The sequence below is a fragment of the Phyllostomus hastatus genome, unplaced genomic scaffold (genome assembly GCF_019186645.2).
Source record: "Phyllostomus hastatus isolate PE091 unplaced genomic scaffold, TTU_PhHast_1.1 phas_contig_524, whole genome shotgun sequence".
Lineage (NCBI taxonomy): Eukaryota > Metazoa > Chordata > Mammalia > Chiroptera > Phyllostomidae > Phyllostomus > Phyllostomus hastatus.
Genome location: NW_025333900.1, coordinates 2,423,913 through 2,445,012, shown reverse-complemented (window position 1 = coordinate 2,445,012; position 21,100 = coordinate 2,423,913). Strand labels below are relative to the sequence as shown.

Sequence of the window (21,100 nt, the reverse complement as noted above, 5' to 3'; positions counted from 1 at the left end):
TTCTTCCAAAGGGGGCTTCTGGCTGGGCCTTTAATTGCCCCTTCCCCTACTTTCAGTAACCACAGTGGGGACCTAATGCTGACCTTTCTGCATCTCCCCTTCACTACACCCACCACACCGCCTGTGATCTTGAAGCAGACAGGTAGTTTGGAAGTAAATGTTACAATTTGAGGGGAAAACCCACAATTGATACTAACCTTGTTAGATGTCTACTCAATTCGTGAACTTCCATCTCAGTGCTTTTAAACTCATTGAGCTCCTTTCGAATGGCAGCCTGGAACAAGAGAGGCCGTGAGTTTGCAGAGGAGGTAGATGGGAAGGAGTTCACTTTTAATTTCATTTCTAACAATATTTTTTTTATCTTTGACAAAGCCATACAAAATGGATTCTTTCACTGGGAGAAAAAAATCACCTACTGAGATTCCCTATACCCTTAAATTTACGTTGCAAATGATTATGGAATTCTGTCTGATGTCCAGAGTGCGTGCACACCGGCCCCACACTCCTGGGCTCCCGAGTACGAAGTTCAATGCCAACCTCTCATCTTCCTTAGGCACACCGTCTTAACTTGTCGCAGCCACAGCAATGCTTCCCATGGATATTTCTGGAAGGGGTGGATGATCCTCCCACCCTACTCCCCAGTTTCCTTTGATTTATAAGGCCTCCGTTCGTTCACAGCTTTCTTGGTGCTGAGATGATATTTTTCACACCACGGTGGGTATATGGGATGTTTTGAATAACCGTAGTATATTCTGAGATAAACCAGAATAACCTCGCCCTTAGAGCACTGCCCACTGAGCTGGCTGGGCAACCGACAGGGAAGAGACAGGTGAGGAGGGTCTGGAGTACAAGGGTGCCTGGGGTCGGAGGAAACCTCACACCTCAGGGGCTGCAACACGTGCCCTTTCGTAGAGCTCTTTCTGAGGCTGATATTTGCTTTGATGGGAATATCACAGCAGTGAGAGTTTGAGGGTGGAAGTCTTTAGGTAGCATCGGATGGGCTCCCCTCAGGGAAGGAGGGCACACTAGTGTTTAAGTTCCAGGTTATGAGCTTCCAGAAGGCACTGGGTCTCATCCTTCCCTCCCCAGCAGCCCGGGCTGCCCACCTAACAGCGCCTCAGAAGTTGGGCATGTGCATGTGGAGTTGCCTTGCACTTCCCCTTGGCACCTGTGACACCCTGTCCTCGGTAAGCAGGCATTCCGCAGGGCAAGTGTGAGCAAGACAACGAGGGCTGGGGCCTCTGCTTCTGGCACAACAGACGCAGCCGCCTGGGGCTGGTTCTGTCTGTGCCAGCACCCGGGGTCGCGCGCGCACCAGGAATTCCTGTGCAGGGGAGCTCCGTTTAAGGCGAGGGCGGAGCTTCCCACTCATCAGGATCTGTGGGCAGCCAGGCAGGGATGTCTCTGCCTCTGGCCACATCAGTTTCCCTCCAACCACAGCTTCCCTCCTCTGTCCCAGTGAAGAAGCCACTGGCTCCAAGGAGTGTGAGGCCAAGAAGGCAGGATCTTCAGGGGAAGATGCAGTGTACCCCAGAGCTGCCCTGATGTCACATGTACGGTGGACATAGTCATTATTTTAGACTTTTAAAAAAAGGCTCTCAGCTCACCAGTTCCCTCTGGTGACTGGACTAGAACCACAAAGGAGGACCAACCAGAGCTTCATGTTAACACACCGTCAAATGGACAGGTGAGAATGACTTGTCGTCTGCATCCCTGCATTTCTTATAAAATAAACTCAAGTTCGGATTATTGTTATTCTTTCTGTTTTCCAAATCGATGCGGGTTTAGTGTAGTGGGGCATGTTTTGCTATCTGTGATTCGTGTCCTGTTTTTGCCATTAGGTTACAAAAACTGCAGGCACAGAGCCTTGGTCCCTTTTGGTTCTGTGAGTCCCCACTAGGTGCCGAGGACAGTGTCCTCCACACGGAGGTCCATGGTGAGTGTGCAGCCTCATGTTCCTGAACTGCCCTGTGCCACCCCCATGCTATTCCTTTCTCTGGGCACAGCATCCCACGCTGCCTCTCCTCTGTAAAGCAGCCCAGTATCATTGTCCACTTTGTTCCTTCTCCAGAATAGTGAAGAACCAATGCAGCGACCCCTGCAGATTATCTGGAGCCCAGGGGAAAGGTGCTGGGGACATGGGACTCTCAGCTTGCCCAGCGGGCACTGAGTGCTCCATTACTGGGACCGTGATGGTGGCTTTGGTGTTGGTTGCAGTACAGCATCCCAGGCAGCAAGAGAGAAATCCAGTATAGGGGCAAAACCAAGGTGTGGGGACCTGCTGCCCACCTCCTGCCCCCTCTGCTTACTTTATCGGCGGCGGTGAGGCGGGTCCATGGCTTGTCGGCCCTGCGGTCATAGTCCTGAGCATCTGCTACCTCTACGTAGTCGCTGAAGCGGATGAGGATCTTTCTTTCCCGAAGTTCTTCCACTGTGGGCCTTTGGCTGAGCTGCAGGAGGAAGAGAGTTGGACATAGTCAACTGAGAAGTTTAGATCCATCTGTGAATTTACAGGTGCTGCAGTGAGGCTCAGAGGGGCAACTGACACATCACACGGAGAGGGGGCACAGGGCTGGGTGGAGACCTGGGGCTCCTGATTCCTGCACCCAGGACTTTTCTAGAACTGAGAGAGAATGAGACACACACACACTCACACACACACACACACACACAGAGTGACAGAGAGAGAGAGAGAGAGAGAGTGAGTTTTATTATTCCTTGAGCTGCTCCAGGCCCATCCAGATGGACAGCCTGGCTGTCTCTTTCTTAGGTACACGGTAGTATCTCCATCTTTACAAGCAGCTGTTCCTCTGTGGGTGTGGGTATCTGCTGAGGATTTTTCCACACCTGTCCTGCTTCTGGCATCAGGTGACAGGAACATTACACAAAGGTTTTGTCTTACTTTGGATTTGCGAGTCCATATCCGTGTGTCAAATTTAGTGCTCTCTGAAAGATGGGTTTGCAAATCATTTTATAGATGTGTTTTAGACACAAAACAGTGTCCATGCAGGCTCCGGGGAATTGCTGGAGTGGGAATGTGGAGACTGCTCCTCAAGGAGTCCAAACGAGAGGTCAGGCCACCAAGGCAGAGCCGGGCTACGTTTATGCCAAGGAAGCCTCGGGGTGGGCCTTTGGATGGGTCTGCAGCGAGGGAACGAAGCACATAAAAAGAGAACTCGTATTTATCCATATCCCGATGTCTCTCACTAGTGCCCTTTTTTGTACGTTAACAATGTAAGGCTGATGTTTCTACTCTCTCCTCCAGTCACTAGGTGGATTTCTTCTGGAGCAACATAGTTGCCCTCTCTTCAGGATGCTGTCAATTCACGTTCGATTGGTATTATTTAAAAGCAATTCATGTTCAACCAATATTATTTACAGGTAATTTTTCCTCCAAGCCTTAGATTGTATTTAATTTTATTAATAGAAGATGTGGTCAGATAGAATCTTACCACAAAGGCAGATAAAACAGACACACACAAGGGAGTCCAACCACCCTGCCTGCTTCACCCTTACCATGCAGCTGCCACACCTCCGCCGGTGCCAGAAGGCTCCAACCTGCTGCCCACTGGCCTACCCCAAGGAGCATGACCAGGTGCTTGCCTGGCAGGTATTAACTAGGATGGTGATATGTTTTGTGAGGCTGCAGACAGGACCAAGGCAGCTGGCAGTGCCCTTCTGGCCAGTGGTGGGAAGATGTGGGGATCAGAGGCCTCTGGGGCCATGGCAGGGCCCACATGCCTGGACCGCATGTGGCTCCCCCTCATGGTGGCTTTGGTCTGTCCTGAGGCAGCCCTGGTTTTCGTGGAGGCACATTCAGCATCAGTGCCAGCCCGTTGCAGGAAACCATAGGCCGCCCAGCCTCTACAGCCGGGGTTGTTGTAAACAGAAACGGAGGTCCGGCCTGACTCAAAAATGTGAGTGTGGGGAGCTTTGGTTTTACTGTTAAAGTACATAAAGCCAGTTAATGTTTACCATATTTACTCCAGATAAAGAAGGATTCCCACTCAAAATCCCCAGTTTGTGCTGCTTAGGACTACCAAGGTTTACCCCAGGGTGTTGGATGGAAAGGAATTATTTTTGAAGTGTGCCATGACACAGGAAAGTTGTAAGCATGAAGTTTGTAGTTTATATTTCTGGAAATCATGACCTGGGTTTTACTAATAGCCGTCAATGGCAGAGTCTGGAGTAAACGGAAAACTGTCAGCTCTGAAGGCCAGGGACTATTTTTCCATGCCTGAATCCCATGGGACCTTAGATATGAGCTCCCCAAGTCAATGACCCACTTCATCCCCCTGCTGGGGGAGGGGGTGAGGAGGGAACCCACTTCTGCTGGGAGAGGCCTAGGTGGTGTGTGGGCCACTGGGACCCCATGGGAGCGTGGGCTCCTGCCCTGGCCACGTGGGGTGCAGGAGATGTCCCTTTACCTTGTGACTGGTTGCAGCCATCGGGGCATGAGAACCCGAGGCCCTTCCTCAGATGTTGAGGAAGTGATCTGTGTGGCCAAAGTTGATTTTCTAGGGGTGATGGACCGGAAGAAGAGGCAGAGAGCAGGGGTTGGTAGCACTATGTATCAGTCTATGGCAGCAGTAATATCATTGGCAAGCAAATACTCAACAAAAGAGTAATTGAGACCCAAATTTCAATATTAATATAACCTGACCCAAGTGGATTTCTTTCTTTCCTCCCTCCCTCCCTCCCTCCCTCCCTCCCTTCCTCATCTTTTCCCATTTATCTACCCATTTAGCTAGCTAGCATTATTTTTTTAGAAGGGGAAGCAGGCCTCTATTAAAAGACAAAACATAATTTTTAGGAGAATATCAATTTTGCTGAAGAAAATGACTGGTCTGCGGCTGTCAGCACCAGCGACTGGGTTCCACCTTTCTCACCAAGTACATTGAGATTAAATGGAAGTGGACTGAGGAAGTCCTTGGGCGGAGGGTAAGTTACTGAAAGGCAGCCACCATCACTGGCATCTGGTCTCGGTGTGACAAAGGCCCTCGAGAAAAAGAACTTGCCCGGAGCCAGGAGGTGGTGGGTTCCCTACCTGCTGACAGGCTCACAGCTCTGTCCACAAAAAGAGAGGTGAAAGCTTCTAGTCTCTCCCTTAGAACAGTGACTGACCCGCCCCCCACAAACTCAAGCTCATTATTTCTAACTCGCCAAGCCAGTCCCGGGGAGGGAAACGCTGAAGTTACAAGGCAGTGTTCCTGGCAGGAGGACGGGCAGGAAACCCAGAGGCGGGGAGGCGTTTATCGTGCCTTGCCGACCTGCCGAACCGATGGGCTTGCTGAGCTGCCTGTCTCCAGTGCAGCCCACCCCGGGGAGACGGGTGTGGGGTGGCACCCTCCTCCCTGCTGAGTTATGCAATGTGTCAAGTTTTTCTCAACAAAATTATATACTCTTTCTTAAAGAGATAAGAATTAGATGGGCGTTTAAGTATTTTCCTTACTCTAGTTTTTAGAAACTCTAAAGTTTGGGAGAATTTTCAGGTCCCAGCAATCAACTCCAATGGACTTAATGAAAACTGGATTTAAACTTTTTTCTGAATGTGTGGACGTTTCTGTATGAGAAATGAGCCTCTTTTTGATACCACAGTTATTTCAAGGTCACACTTAGAACAAGTTAATGCATCTCCCTCCCCCGCATCCTCCTCACTCCTCAGTCTCCAGGCAAAGGGTGACCCATGTCCAAAGACTGGGTGGCCTTAAGGATTTAAAGACTCAGACCGTGACTGGGGTGAGGGCCTCTGGGTGAACAGAGGTCATGAAGCTCTTGTTCTGCTTCCCACCATGGGGATCCTGGCCTGTCATTGGCCTTTCAGGAGCTTGTTTATTCTACTTTCAATTGGGATGGCATCTGGCTTGTCACCGGAAGTCTGGGGTGCTCTAAGAGTATGAGAAGCACAAGTCACCACCTTAATAATTGGTATGATATTTTAGGATCTTTGAATTCCTGCCTTTGTGCAATATTTCTATGGAGAAAAATCCATTAATAAACTGCTAAAATTAATTTTAATGGGATTCTTAACTGTTTGAGATTTGAGAATCTTTCTCTCAAGATGATCACTGGGGAAGGTGGATTCAAACCCCTCTCATTAGATAGAACATAGTATTATAGCTTGTGTGTCGTCACTTAACCTGTCAACATCATCCAGGAAGAGCCTCAAATAAAAGTGCTGTGAACAAGGGCACTCGGGTAGAATCCAGTCCATTTGGGCCTGCAGGGCATCACCAAGCTGTCTATTTTGGACATTAAAAATATATAAAAATTCTAGTTTTACGACTTTTTTCCTAAGTGCTTTTCAGATATCTTCATAATATTTATCAGTACTTTAGGATGTTTCCTAATTCAATACTCCAAATTGGATTTAGTATAATGGAGTCTAACAGTTCTTAGCTAATAGGTAGGGAACAGTCTCAGGGGAGGCAAGGAAAATTCATGTGTTCCCAAGGTCACAGCAAATAACTGTTATATTTGTGCTACCAATTTTGACAATGAGTTTCCAGTTGCTTGATGGGGTAACAGTACATTTTTAAAAATAAAATGTTCACTGTAATTGCAAATTTAATGCACTTGACATCAAGTTGCTTGGGGGCAGGTGAGTGTCACAAAATCATGCAACACAGAATGTCACCAGATAAAAGGACTGAAGGTCATGCAGCTGAGTGGGCCACGGTCCCCTGGAGAGGTCCTGGAGAACCAGGCAGCTGCACGCTCTGACAGCGAGGTGGGGGAGCACGCGCGCCGCCTGCAAGGGGACGGGCAGCTGCGAGGCCACTGGGGCCAGCAGGGCACACAGGCATGGAAAGCACCCCCACCTCCTGCCCCAGCTCTTGGTGGAGAACTTTCTCACCTTTCGAGTTAGCCTCCTCTTGATCTCTCTTTTCTCCTCTTGTTCCTCTTGTTCATTCCGAGCTGAAAGAAACATGGAAGACGCTTTTGATTCTGTAAACAGTGTTGCACACAGAGCATATCTGAACCTGTGCAGCTCTGGGCCAAGCACCTCGCAATGTAAAAAGGGGAAGAGAAAGCTGCTGTCTTGGGCCAGACTTCGGCCTGTGGGGACACTTTCCAAACTTCCTACATTATTTCCAAGTGGTGGTGTGCAGGCTGTCTTACTTTGTTTTCTTTCTGTCACATGGGTTTCAAGTCTCTGAGGCAGAAATGCTGGGTGAGGTGTGGCTTACAAGGCAAGGAGGGAGGTTCCAAACGAGGCGGGGGTGGGGGTGTCAGCCATGACATGGGTGTTTGGGGGGAGGCAAGGCACCCACCCTTCTTTGGAAGCCTCACAGCCTCACAGTGACTGCAGGGGCTCTTTGTGACATGACCCTCGTGTCTGGTGCACTGTTCGGAGTAGAACCCAAGGCTGGCCCCACAGGGTGCCTGTCACCTGTGGGGACACAGTGAGGTCCAGCTAATGCCAAATGTGAGCCCGGCTGCACAGAGAGGAATTTCAAAGTGCTCACCTTTTGAAAGCCCTGATCCCATGAATTCTTTGAATCTTCCAAGGAGTCCACTGAGCACGTGTGAGGCCAGAAAGTAGGATACAATTGCCTGCATTTAGACTTTAACGAGTGTCTTAGACGAGGAGAGTCCGGAGCCTAAATGTCTCCAGCTTAATATGTGGGGTGACTTACTTATCAGACGTTTAGAGCTGCAGGTTAGAGGGTCTGGGGAAGGGAGCAGAGATGTGCAGGGCAGAGAACTCAGGCTTGTTTTTCCCTTCCAGCTAACCGAATGACTTGGGTACGTCAGTTGCCTTCTGGGCCTTGGAATGGAAGCGTGGCTATAGACATAATGCCTAAAATCATGGAAGTCAAAGAATGTCTCTGGTTCTCCCCCACCAGATTTAGAATGGCATGAGTGAAAGACAGCCGCTTCAAGCTGGTGTTGGCGCAGGGCACACTATGAGTGCCTGGGCATGCATTCTCTCCTTGTGAAATCACTAGTGTTAAACTATGTTTTGATAACTAAACGTTTCGTGTCAGCGCACACTTGCCATTCCGTTGTCTGAGCACAGGGCAGATCTTTGAAAGAGGGAAGCTGCTGTGCATGGAAGCGGGGTCCCAGCCTGCCCCTCCTCGTCAGCCCTGACAGCGGCCACCACAACCACCGCCAACGCCCACCGCAGGTGGCTGTACCTCCTGCTGGAAGGAAGACGGCAGTTTAGAGCAGAACTCAGGCCCTTGGGCGACACTCCAGAGGCACGATCTGGCTGCCTGTGGGGATGAGCATCTTGTCTGGGGCAGCACCAGAGACGCCCATGGCCTGCTGTGGGCCGAGGTCACCAGAGGTCCCCACTGCACCCTGCCCACAGGGCCCCAAACCACCCATGTGGAAGCTCCTCCCTTTGGGTTTAAAGATCCTATCTCCCTCTCAGAATTCCTTTAAAAATGTAAATTTCTCTTAGATAAAAACCCATTAAACTAGTCAGCCATTGATATCTTAATATGAACTAATCTATCAGCGATAAATAAGATGGGAGGCAGGCAGCCAGACCCAGAAGAAATGGAGAGCCAGACAGCCACATCTGCAGGTGGGAGGGCGGGAGGAGGGAGGTCCAGTCTGGAGGAGGGGGGTGCCTAGGAGGCAGCTTGAGGTGCTTGGTTACAATGCACAAACTCACAGAATGTGAGGGGCCTGAGAGGCCACCTAGTGTACCCCTCTTAGTTTCTAAATGAGGATGTGAAAGCCCAGGGGCTTAAGTGGCTGCTCACACCACACACAGCTAATTAGTAAGATGAACAGCCCACCTCCTTTTTTCTCACGGGGAGACATGCCTCTTCCCCCTGCCAAGGCCTGCTCGGAGCTGGCCCTCCTCCTCCTCATTCCTGGGTACTGGCCTCAGACTCCTGTCAGGGATTCCTCACCCTATAGGCTCCTTCCCATGCCACGAATGGCATTCTGTGACAGAGCATGGGACCGTCATCTCTTACCGTCATGCATGTCTGCATTTCTTAGGCCCTTCTCAGGGGTGGGGCCCCAAGGCCACCTATGGAATCTATACCTTTAGTTCAAAGCCATTTACAAACCCAGGGTATGTTTTCTCAGGCCAATGGAACCAAGACAACCCCAGTGGGCAAGTGGGAAGAGAGGCCAGGGCAGGCCATGATGTCATCACTGCTGCCGCCATCAGAGTGTGCTCAGTGTGTGCTTAGACGTGTGCACTGCCCCCCAGGCTGCTGAACAAAGAGAGCCCTGTCACCAGGGCTGGGCAGGGCGGGGCTGGGAGTGGGACCCGGAGGCCCACCGCAGAGCCCGTCGTCTCTGTGCACCTTCTCCAGAGGCCTGGGCAGGGCGGTGTTGCACAGGACTGAGAGCTCAGAAAGTAAGTTTTAGAACAATGTGCTTCAGGGCGCTTTCTTAGCCCACTAAAAATTTCTTCTATCACAATCAGATTGGGGAAATAGAAAAACATATTTAGGAAAACAATGTTCTGGAATGCAGAGAAGAAATGAGAACCAACAGGAAAAATGAGGTTTTTTTTTCTGAAAAGATTTGGAACTATGAAATGATCAAGCTGGATCTGCTCAAGCAGTTCTTGAATTTGCAGCTATTTGAACAGGACAAGAAGGAAGAGGAAAGAGAAGGAAAAATGGAAACAACCTTTTAAGCCTCTTCGGTCTCCTGAATTTAAGACACTTGGGCTTACTTAACTGTCTGTAATATTTGAGTATTTTCTGGATGGAAATAAAACCCAATGCAAGTGTCAGCTCGTGGTCTCCCAGGGGCTGGGTAAGTGGGGTGGGCTGGGGATTTGATCCTCTCTCTTTCCAAAACCCACACCTTTGCTGAGAGGAGAACTGTTTCTGAAACCTGAACAATCTCCTGGAAGTTTTTAGCTTTCCCTTGAAGGAAGCTTATTTACCTGATTTGTGATTTTAGGAATAAAGGGACACTTTCTCTTTTTCTTTATCTCTAGCAACAGAGAGTTTATCATAGGTCAGGTATCAGGTTGGGGCAGAAAGGGAGACATCACACAGGTCAAGTGCTTCCTTGACCATGGAAATCATCTGAAAAAGTTCTAACTGTTTTACAGCATATTGAGTTTAGAAGCTTCAATAAACATCCCTTGGTTAAAAATATATATATAAGTTCCTGGAATCCTAGGAAACGCATGAGGTGCACTCGAGCCTGAGGAAAACCAACCCTAAAAACACCACCCCCTGAGAGAGGGGAGATAGTGGCCTGCCAGGCGCAGGGAGGCCGGGTGTTGGTGAAGGCAAACACCACGCAGGTGGGTGCTCTGGAGGGGCTGCCCGCCCACACACCTCCCACCATAGCCTTCCCAGGGGAAATTCAACAGCTCAACCTCAGTAACCTTCCATGCCGATCAGGTCACAAGACCACAGCGAGGAAGGGCAGACCAGTAAAATCTAGAACAGTTTCGTTGAAGTTTGGTCTAACTGGAAATACCCATGCACTGCAAACCGAGGTTTCACATGATAGGAAAGTGTACGCATGCTCAGGCACACGTGCATAGCACAGCATTTCTGTGAAATTCTGCAGAACATCTACTTTTCTTTTCTGGAGAGAAATTGGAGGGGATGTGCATATGGGAAAAGAGCATCATGAGTTAAACTAAAAATATTATTTGTTGACCGTCCCGAGGAAAGTGTCGGTGAGAGTGGTAGTCATGCCAGAGCAGAATGCCAGCAGAGGTTTTATTTTTTAATTATTCAGTACCTACCACCAAACTGAGGCATATAGGTGTCCATGAGATGCTTGATTTCTTTTAGTATTTTATATACATACAGGGGTGGGCGACAGTAGTTTATAGTTGTGAGTAAGTGAAATGGTTTATTCTTGTATTATTATTTATCAATTCTTGTATTATTTATTTGTATTACAACTGTAAACCTGCTTCTGCCAACCCCTGTATATTTTAAGCACCATCTGGATTTGCTGTACATATTCAAATATCTCTGTCATAAACCGAACAAGGGCCTCATTTGTTTGTTTCTGTCCTCCGCGACAGTGAGTTTTTCTTGAGTGAGAGCTTAGTCAGGCACACCAGAAGCCAGCTGAGAGATGAACACAAAGCATTTCTTCTTGGAAATGCTTTCCTAGACTTTAACTTGAGCGCTCAGAGGGAGAGGGATCCGATCACCAGTGGCCAGCTGCAGTGGAAAGTGATGTGTTCTAGCCCCAGGTTTCAAACGGCCACCTGCCTTATCTTTGCCTCTAATGTAGTATTGGCAGCTTTCAAGCCAATTCTGGATTAAAGGCAGTGCTAACTCTCCTCAAAATCATGTAATAATAAGTTCTTTTACAACGAATTTTCATCTTCTCTCTGACTTCACAGCCCACTATAGAAAAGGTGCTTGGACAGCCTGTAGCTTCGAAAGAGCCGGGTGGATGAGAATCTGCCCTCTCTACGGGGAGCTGCTCTGGGAGGTTCTGACACATGGGGAAGAAGCCTCGGCCGTCAGACGTTCTCAGTCATTACTGCACAGGCACAAGGGACAGACCTTGTGGCCTACATTAAATCATAGTGAGAGCCACCACAAACACATCAGGAATTGCCATGGGCTTAGTCACTTACGTTTCAAAATGTTCCTCTGCTCCAATTCCTCTGCAGTCGGCCTCTGGCTCAGCCGCCTGCGGAAAAAATCCAGGAAAAGTTTCTGGACCATATCATATCCTCCTTGGGTCATTAATCCCTCTGGCCCTTGTAGATACAGGAGATGGAGCCAGCAGCTGGAGTTCTCGTTCCATCCTGGGCTCTGAAAGACTGACTTTGGCCACTGACGCCTCCTCAGTTCCTCAATTTCAACTCCAGGAAAGGCAAGGCACCTCACGTCATGCCCTGCAGAGCTGACCCTCCTCTTTCCTCCCTGCAGGCCCCTCCCCAGCCCTCTCCTCCAGTGCCTCCAGGCAAGTGGACTTCTCTTCACAGAAGTCCCTTTCTTTCCTTGTGGCCTCTTCACTTGGGGACCTTGGCCTCTGCCTCTCTCTCCCCACCCTGAGGCTAGAGCTCACTTCCTGCCTTGTCTGTGCAGGCCCAGTTAGAATAGAAAGAGGCCCTTGGCCCCAAGGAGGAGCAAGAAGCTTGTCTGTCTGCAAAGAACAATAGCTGCTCTTCTTGTCCTCACCCATCACCACCCAGCCTTATTAGACATGGAATGACAAATGAACAGGAACAGAAGTGACACTTCTGTTGCTGGGCACGGCACGTAATTTAGCCGTAACAAGTGAAACACAGCAAGGACATGACTTGCTATGATGCAACAGCAGGGGGGTGGGGACAGACACTGGGCAGGCACCACACAGTGACAAGTAAGTCACCAGTGAATGGCCAGGTCACCAGAGGGGAGAACTGTGCACTTGTATGGCAGCAGTGTGAGGCTCCAGGAACAGTCAGCGCAAACACAGTGGGCCCCGGCATTCAGGGGGCATTCCCAGTTTTGAAGCTCTTGGAAATTATGTAACAACCCTGCAATTATTCAGCACTCTGCATCGCCCACTGGGATGAGGTGTGTCAGCTCATTGAGGGAGGGGTCTGACGCTTCTCGAAGTCTTCCAGTGGGACCCACGCGGTGGAAAGGAGCACTCTGCCCGAGTAGAGAGTCTGGTCTCTCCCCAAGGGTTGGCTACTAGTGTCTATAGTTGGCAAGATTCTTACATCACGGAATCTGAAGAAAGACCCAGATGTAAGTGTAAACATTTTCAATTCAATCTTGTTGTCACTTTTTATTGCACTGGGCCCGAAAACAATACGCTCTGCGATCCCCCGATACCGTTGCATAGGCTGTAGATGACTAGGAATGGGTTTCAGTGCCAGAGAAAGAATTTTTGGTCCACACCCTGGAAACTGCTAGAAATTGTATTCCAAAGTATTTTACATTTATAGCTGCCCAATTGGAAATTCACCATATTGGAGGTTCTAAATTTGGACTCAGCAGTGTTGAAGTCCTTTCTAAACTAGCCTTCTCCTACCATAGGAGGGAGCTTGAGATCACACAACTGAGCAAACTGACGTCATAGGTCTGGAATGCAGCCACTGACTCCACTTAGAATGAGCTTCGTATGGGCTCTACCTCATCTTTCAGTGTATTTTCCCCAAGAATACTTGTTTCTTTTATAGGGATGTGCAGCTACCTTGATGAGACCATTTTGTAAAACCCAGGTGTTAAATGAAACTAGGGTTTTGTGGACAATATGTTTTGAACAAGCCCTCTGGATTCAAGGTGGAGAGTGCATATTGGAATGTCGGCCAATGTTTTGGAGTCTTGTGCCCAGAAAGGTCTGCGGAATATGCCCGCTGGCTTGTCCCAAGCAGCCCACCGTTTCAGTATTGGATACGTGTGCCTGGTTCTGTCTGCTTTGTGTTTTTCTTATGGGTTATGTTCGGAGGGGACAAAACAATGAGGGACTCTACTATAACCAGACATAGTTCTGTTATTAACTAGGCAGGCTTTTGGTCAAACACACATAGTTTCTGATGAAACCCACCTTTAGTTATGTTTCATCTCTCTTGAAAGGGTCTGAGAACCTCAAGGCTAATCATAGCTACAAAATGCAGCTAAGCCCACTGGAATGGCATGTGCTGTAATTAGTTGTTTTGACTTTGAAAATAAATTCGGTCGGAAAATGGTACTGTGGCACTGTAATGACAAAGCACTGAACAGCACAGGAGTTATGGGGTCTGAGTTCTAGTTCTGGCTCTGCTCTGAGCCTATTTTCCTAGGACAAAGTATTTGACCCTGCCTGGCCTATGTTCTTTTTTCCCTGCAAATAATAAATAGTAATTTAATAAGCTAATGCTGATTTAATGCCTAAAATGTGTGGGCACGCTTCTAAGAACTGTATGTATGCTAATTCACTTCATCTTCACAGTAGCCCTTTGAGGTAGTATGTACTATCATTTCCATCATATAAATGAGGAAACTGAGGAAGTTGCATACCTTATCCCCACCCCCAACCGGGCCACAAAGCTAGCACATGACAGAGCTAGAACTTAAATCCAGGTATTCTGTCTCTGTAGTCTGAATATTCTTAACCAGTGTATTAGCTTCCTATTGCTGCTATAAGAAATGAGCACAAATCTAGTGGCTTACAATAACACAAACTTATTATCTTACAGTCCTAGTGGTCAGAAGTCCAATGTATTTCATTGGGCTGAAACTGCAAGTTAATAGGAGTGTGTTTCTTTTGGAAGGAGGGGACAATCTGTTCCCTTGCTTTTTTCCACTTCGAGAGGCTTGCTGCATTCCCTGTGCCTTTTCCAAACCAGCCATGTTACACCTTCAACCTCCCTCTGCCTTAGACCCTCCTCCCTATTCTTAGAAGGACCCTTGCGATTACATTGGGCTCACCTGGGTAATACAGAATAATCTCAGATCCTTAACTTAATCCAGCTGAAAACTCACTTTTGCCATCAAAGGTTACATGTTCATCCGTTTGAGGATTACGACATGGACATCTTTTAGGGGGTTGATATTCTGACTACCATAACCATCATACCTTACCAGTCAGAAGTTGCAAGCTGATGTCTGCTGGGTTGGATTTGACTTTAAGTTCTCCTTGGCATCTCAGATGTTAGAATTTCCCACCCGAATGCCTTTAGATAGGGTATGTGCGCTCCCAAGAGCCTAGTCCCCAGCACTCACTCAGATAATACATGCGTGCACAGTGACATCTGTCCTGTTCTTCCTTTCCAAACATTCCGGGCCCCTGTGGGCTTTTCAGTTTGAGAGCCCTGGATGAGGTCACCACGTCTTAAGGATCCTAACTTTTGTTTTCCTTCTCCTATCCACCAGTCTACCCAGCATCTACTAAGAGCCCCACTGAGGACTGAGCACCAACACTTCTTAAGGACCTCTCAGCTTAGAGGTGTACAACAGTGATTAAAATTTGCATGTTAAAATTTGATCCATAATTTTCAGGAGCTGAACTCTAATAAAATGTCCTCAAAATGATGTCAGTTGGAGATGATTTAGACTTTCATGGCAGTTCAGAAGCACTACAGATTCTTGCAGCATCTCAGCTTGGCCCTCCGAGGGTCGACCAGATCAGTACATGTGTGGTAGTGGAGCTGAGTGCACGGCAAAACTGTGAAGGAGATAATGTTGGAGTTGAATGTTCTGTCTCTACTCTGCCTTCTGGACCCTTCCCTTCTCATGTCCCGGGAATTATGTCATCAGTCCTCCTCTATCTCATTCCCACCCAGACCTGTTCTTAAAAGCAAATGCTATGTACTCAGCCATATCCAACTGTAAATTTGTTCTTTCATTTCACAAATCATTTGAGTGCCAGCTCTGGGTTAGGTTCTGTGTTAGACGCTGGGGCACAGTGATGAGCAAACACAGATCAAGGTCCTGTCCTTCTGGAACTTAAAGACTGGAAGGGGCTGGGGAGAGAGTCAATAATCACACAGTCACAGAACTAACTATAAGATGTAACTATAGTAAGGGCTTCCATGGTGAGTCACCTGGGGCAGTGATACTGGGATCTGACCAAGTTAGGTCACCAGAAAAAGCTTCCCAGAGGAAATGACACCGTGCCCTGATTGCAAGGATGGAGGAGGCCAGGTTGTTGGAATGGAGAGAATAAGGCGAAGAAGGATGGTGGGAAACAGGGCAGGGGCCAGGCCATGAGGCCCATGTAGGCTGTGCCCAGGAATTTTCTTTTTAGTATATCTTACTGATTATGTTATTACAGCTTCCCCCTCTTCATGCTCCCTGCCCAACCCCTGCACCCCCCAACCCTCCAGCATTCCCCTCCCCTAGTTCATGTCCATGGGTTGTACATAAAGTTCTTTGAATTCTCTGTTCCCTATAACATTAACTTCTCCCCATCTATTTTATGCCTACCAATTATTCCCTGTACCTTTCCCCTCCTTTCCTCCCTTCCCCCTCCTCACTGAAAACCCTCTATGTGATGTCCATTTCTCAGGTTCTGTTCCTGTTCTGTTTGCTTACTTTTTGTTTTCATTGATTTTTTTTTTTTAGGTTCAGTTGTTGATAGTTGTGAGTTTGTTGCCATTTTACTGTTCATAATTTTTTATCTTATTCAATTTCTTAGATAAGTCCCTTTAGCATTTCATATAATAAAGACTTGATAATGATGAACTCCTTGAACTTGACCTTATCTAGGAAGCACTTTATCTGCCCTTCCATTCTAAGTGATAGCTTTGCTGGGTAGAGTAATCTTGGATGTGGGTCCTTCCTTGCCTTTCATGACTTTGAATAGTTCTTTCCAGCCCTTTCTTCCCTGAAAGGTTTCTTTTGAGAAATTAGCTGATAGCCTTATGGGTACTCCTTTGTAGGTAACTACTTCCTTTTCTCTTGCTGCTTTTAAGATTCTCTCCTTATCTTTAATCTTGGGTAACTTAATGATGATGTGCCTTGGTGTGTTCCTCTTTGGGTCCAATTTCTTTGGGACTCTCTGGGCTTCCTGGACTTCCTAGAAGTCTATTTCCTTTGCCAGATTGGGAAGTTTTCCTTCATTATTTGTTCAAATGAGTTTGCAACTTCTTGCTCTTGTTTTCCCCTTATGATTCAGATATTGGAATGTTTAAAGTAGTTCCAGAGGTTCCTAAGCCTTTTCTCATTTTTTTGAATTCTTATTTCTTCATTGTGTTCCGGTTGGATGTTTATTTCTTCCTTTTGTTTCAAATCATTGATCTGAGTTCCAGTTTCCTTCCCTTCACTGTTGGTTCCCTGAATATTTTGCTTTATTTCACTTTGGGTAGCCTTCATTTGTTGCTTCATTTTGTGACCGAGCTCAATCAGTTCTGTGAGCATCCTGATTACCAGGGCTTTAAACTCTCCATTAGATAGACTGGCTACCTCCTCATTGTTTAGTTCTCTTTCTGGAGTTTTGCTCATTTGGGCCATATTTCTTTGCCTTGGCTGTTATGTTATCAGGGGGAGGGGCCTTAGGTATTCACCAGGGCAGGGCAACCCACTTGGCTGCATTGTGATGCTGTTTGTTGGGGAGGAGTCAGAGAGGGAACAATGCAGCTCACTTGCTCTGCTCTAGCCCCATTTTCCAATGAACACTCTGGTGTGAGACTGAGAGTTTCTCCCACCGTGGCAACCCCAGTCTGGCAACCCCTGCTGTAACTGACAGCTAGCTTTGACTCTTAGTTTCTCGTTCAGCCAGTCCTGCCTTGCTCACACAGCCTGCTGCCTTGCCTCAGGTCCTCTCAGCCAGCCCTGCCCACAGGGTCTGCTGCTTTGCTGGGAGTCTTCTCTGCCCACGCAGCTGCATGTCTCCCTCCTACTGGTCTGGTGGAATGTTTCTTTAATTCCTTGGTTGTCAGAGTTCTACACAGTTTGATTTTCTGTCACTTCTGGTTGTTTATTGTTTTTAGATTGGTTGTTATCCTTCTTTTGGTTGTGCAAGGAAGTGAAGGGTTTCTACCTATGCCTCCATCTTGGCTGGAACTCCCAGATTTCAAGTTTTAAAAATTGGTGACTGGAGGCTTGTGCTCAGGATTTTGATCTTTTCTTGAGGAAGAATGAGAAGCCACTGAAGAGTTTAAATTTTAGGGTGGGTAAAGACAGGAGCAAATGGACATTTTAGATTTATAAGAGATCACATTGATTGTTGTGAAAAGAATGGACTGGCAGAGGCAAGAGGACATTTGAGGCCTCAGAGGGCTATTTTCACACCTGGTAGTGATGGACATGGCTAGGTTATGGTGGCAGGCATGCAAGTTCTTAGGAAGCCAAGGTGACACACTATGGAGACATAGCATATATGGACAGAGTGGGAAGAAGGAGGTATTTAGGAGATCTCTCAGGTTTCATAACTTATACAACGGGATAAAGAGTAATGCCATTTATTGTGATGGGGGAGGCTAGAAGGGAACCTGGGCATTTGGGGAAGAACAGGGGAAGGGTAGAAGAAAACTGTGAGTTTGAGCATGGGTCTGTTGAATCAGAATGCATTTGTGATATCAAAGTGGAAATGTCCAGTAGGCAGCCGGATCTTTTGGGCCCAGTGGGCAGAAGGCCTAGGCCAGTGATAGAAATTTGTGACTAGTCTGCAATAGAGATAATATTTGAAGCTCAAAGTATGGAGAGAACATAAAATGAGAAGAAGAGGGGGTTTAGGATGGAGCCTTATAGAATTCCAATATTTAATGCTAAGACTAAGGAAGACAAACTTGACTGGGAGTTAGGAGAGAGACAGAACATGGAGGCAGGATAAAACCTGGGTTGTTTTCATGTTTACACCATGAAGGCTGCCCCATCTTTGTGGAAGCGAAGTAAGAAGCTAGGCATGGTCAATAGAGTGCTGCATGCTGTGTGCTGCTCAAAGGTCTGATGAGGCCTGAGAAAATGCCCGCTGGGTTTAGCACCAGGCAGGCTACTAGCAATCTCAGCTAGAGCTCTATCAGGGGCTGGAGGAGATAGACACCAGGCTGCAGTGGGTTGAGAACAGCAGAGGTGAGGCAAAGGACATAACAATACGGAGACTCTTCCATGAAGCCTGACTTTGATGGGCCGGGAGAGCTGGAATTGAAGGAGGCTGTAGCAAAGTTTATATTTTTTAATGGGAGAAGACTGAACACATTTAATGGAAAAATGCAGATTAAGTTGTGGTGGTAAGGGTGAGAAACTAAATAGATAAGGAGGGAGAAGTCTCAACTGATAGTGCAGAAGTCCTGAGAAGGCAGGAGGGGCTGGGACCCAAGGGACAGAGAAGGTCTTACCTTTCATCTGGAGAACAGACAGCTCTTTGCTGTGCCAGGGGAAGATGGATAGAGGTGCTGTATGTAGGTCTGTGTGTCTGGGTATAGGAATTAATAAAGGGGTTCCCAGTTGATGGCTCTTACTCTTTCAAGAGTAAGACTATAATAAAGATGACTTCTATTAGTTGAAAATATTACCTTTCTTTGAGAGATGTGTCTTTGAAGAGAGCCAAATTCACAAACCAGAGGGATAAAGCTCTAGCTCAGAATTCAAACCATCAGAACTTTAGGGGAACGCCCAGGCAGCCTGCCATCGTCACCAAGTAAAGTAGCTGTGTGCTTGGTTCCTATAACGTCTACCTTGCGCAGAAGTGTTGCTTCATAGAAAGCTGAATAACAGCATAATTACTATATTAACAAAGTGATAGCTTTATAATTTCAAGGAGCCAAAACTCCAAGAATAAAAGTAGAGATGCCTTCTGAATGTATTATATCTCTTACTCCTACCTTGCTAATAGGTTTAAGTAATTGTATCTGATTTTGGCTAACATTAAATAAAAAATCTTTTTTTCCTGCCTATATATTTAGACATGACCATTTATATGCTCAGTGGCTAGGGAAACCTTTTTGGGAATAAAACATTTATATAAAATCAATCCAAGATATTTATATGAAATGACTCCAAAAGTAAACATTTAATATGCTTTCAAGTGATATATTTAAAAAGCTTTTCTATTACATACGTGACCCCGGTTTATAAGATATCTCTGAGGAGCTCGAATGATTTGTTCTTTACCATGGACCACAGCTAAATGATTTCCACTTACTATGAACTGAAAAAATCACTGAGTTTCTATTTAAATGCCACACGCCATCAATCACTATACACGAGCCTTCTATTTTCTTTCAACATTTAAGAATGGATCTTTTTATCAATCTTAACAACTGATATCTACATCAGTAACCACAAATAAACAAACAAACCAACTCTTCTTTTTTATAAACAAACACACCTCCAAACAAATAGCACTTCAGTTTTGGCCTCGGAAAAAGGAGAATGCAAGAGAACAAAATGGCAAGATGCTTTAAATATGCAAAGCAGAAGAGCACTGTCTTTGTGCCTTATAGTTTCTCCCCAGAGAAGTGACTGAACCCTTGCAGGTTTTGCTCATCTGACTCATGGAGGCCAGCAAGGGTTCGTTTTGCTGCATGGTGCTGATGAACCTTCTGCAGGCTTTAGAACACGTCACAGTTAGTGTTAGCAACAACTGCTTATTGTTTTGAGAGCTCTGATTTTAAAGTTTGAATCTCTGAGGCTATATCGGCATTTCATGAAAAATAAAAGCAGAATTAACTTAGGTTTTCTGCATCTCAGCCCTGGAGGGAGGTAACTGCCTTTCAGACAGACGGAAAGAGAAAATCCAAAGGTACTCATGGACAATGATAGAAAAGAAGGTCTTGTCTCCTAAGGCAGGAGGAAGTGGGATTTCTGACAGATGCCTGAAGTGGGAAATGCAAGTGCACATGGCAGGGGAGAGGCACTCAATTTTCTCCCCTCCACCTCCTTCAGAATTTTCCTGAAAACCTGTCTGGTCCATGAAAACTGGGGCGTTTCTGTCTGGCCTTTGTCTTCACTATATCACTGGTTCCTACAAGACCATGGAGAATATAATAGGCACTCATTTAGTAATTATTTAATCCAGATCCTACCAGTTCTAATGCCACACATGCTCTTTGGATATCAGCAACAAGCACGACTTCAGGCAGCACCCAGACTCGGGTGACTCCAAATTCTGTATGACCCCCGGTCATATTTTGAGTTCCAGACCATCTTTCCAATTGCCCCCTTACACTCCTACAGGGTGTCAGACTTAAAGGACCTCGAATGAATAAACCCATCTCCTTTCTCCCCTGTCCAGGTAGTTTTGGATCCTATCCCCCAGGGAGCTAGCCACGCCAGGAAACTGGGAATCATCTTCCCTGTACTTTTTCCTTGACAGCCAACCAATCACCAAGTCCAGACCATTTCTAACCCATTCTAACCCATCACCACCCACTCAGAAAGGCAGGCCACCAGCACCTCTCCTAGCTGCTGCCTGCCTCTCCCACTCTGATCCTTTTTCAGTCCAGACAGAATGCTCTTTCTAAGAGGAGTCTGACCACATACTCCTTGCTTGGAAACTGTGGGTGGCTTCCCAGTGCCTGCAGGAGGGAGTCAGAACACCCAAAACCCTATGAGTTGTTATGATCTGGACCCTTGCCAAGACTCTCCCCATCCTGTCCTTTAGACAGGAGGATCCATTCTTGGTTCCTTCCAGATCTACATGCTCTTCCTTACATCTAGGCATTCTTTCCATTCCTCTTTGTCTGGCTAACCAGTGATAGTCCCCAACATAGCTTAATCCTTAAATATCACTTCCTCTGTTCACTAACCTTTTGGTTCAGGTGCCT

At 47.0% G+C, this 21,100-nt stretch overlaps 1 protein-coding gene across 9 annotated transcripts in view; it reads right to left on the bottom strand.

The window, feature by feature from the left end:
- The window catches only part of PHACTR1 (phosphatase and actin regulator 1), a 537,076-nt gene that overhangs the window by 3,959 nt on the left and 512,017 nt on the right, over positions 1-21,100 (bottom strand). For all 9 annotated transcript variants that reach the window (XM_045847180.1, XM_045847179.1, XM_045847177.1 and 6 more), the window contains 4 exons: positions 11,549-11,604; positions 6,857-6,918; positions 2,310-2,450; positions 198-274 (listed from right to left, as the gene is read on the bottom strand). In XM_045847180.1, the coding sequence (XP_045703136.1) occupies positions 198-274; positions 2,310-2,450; positions 6,857-6,918; positions 11,549-11,604 (336 nt within the window). The remainder of the gene's footprint in view (positions 1-197; positions 275-2,309; positions 2,451-6,856; positions 6,919-11,548; positions 11,605-21,100) is intronic.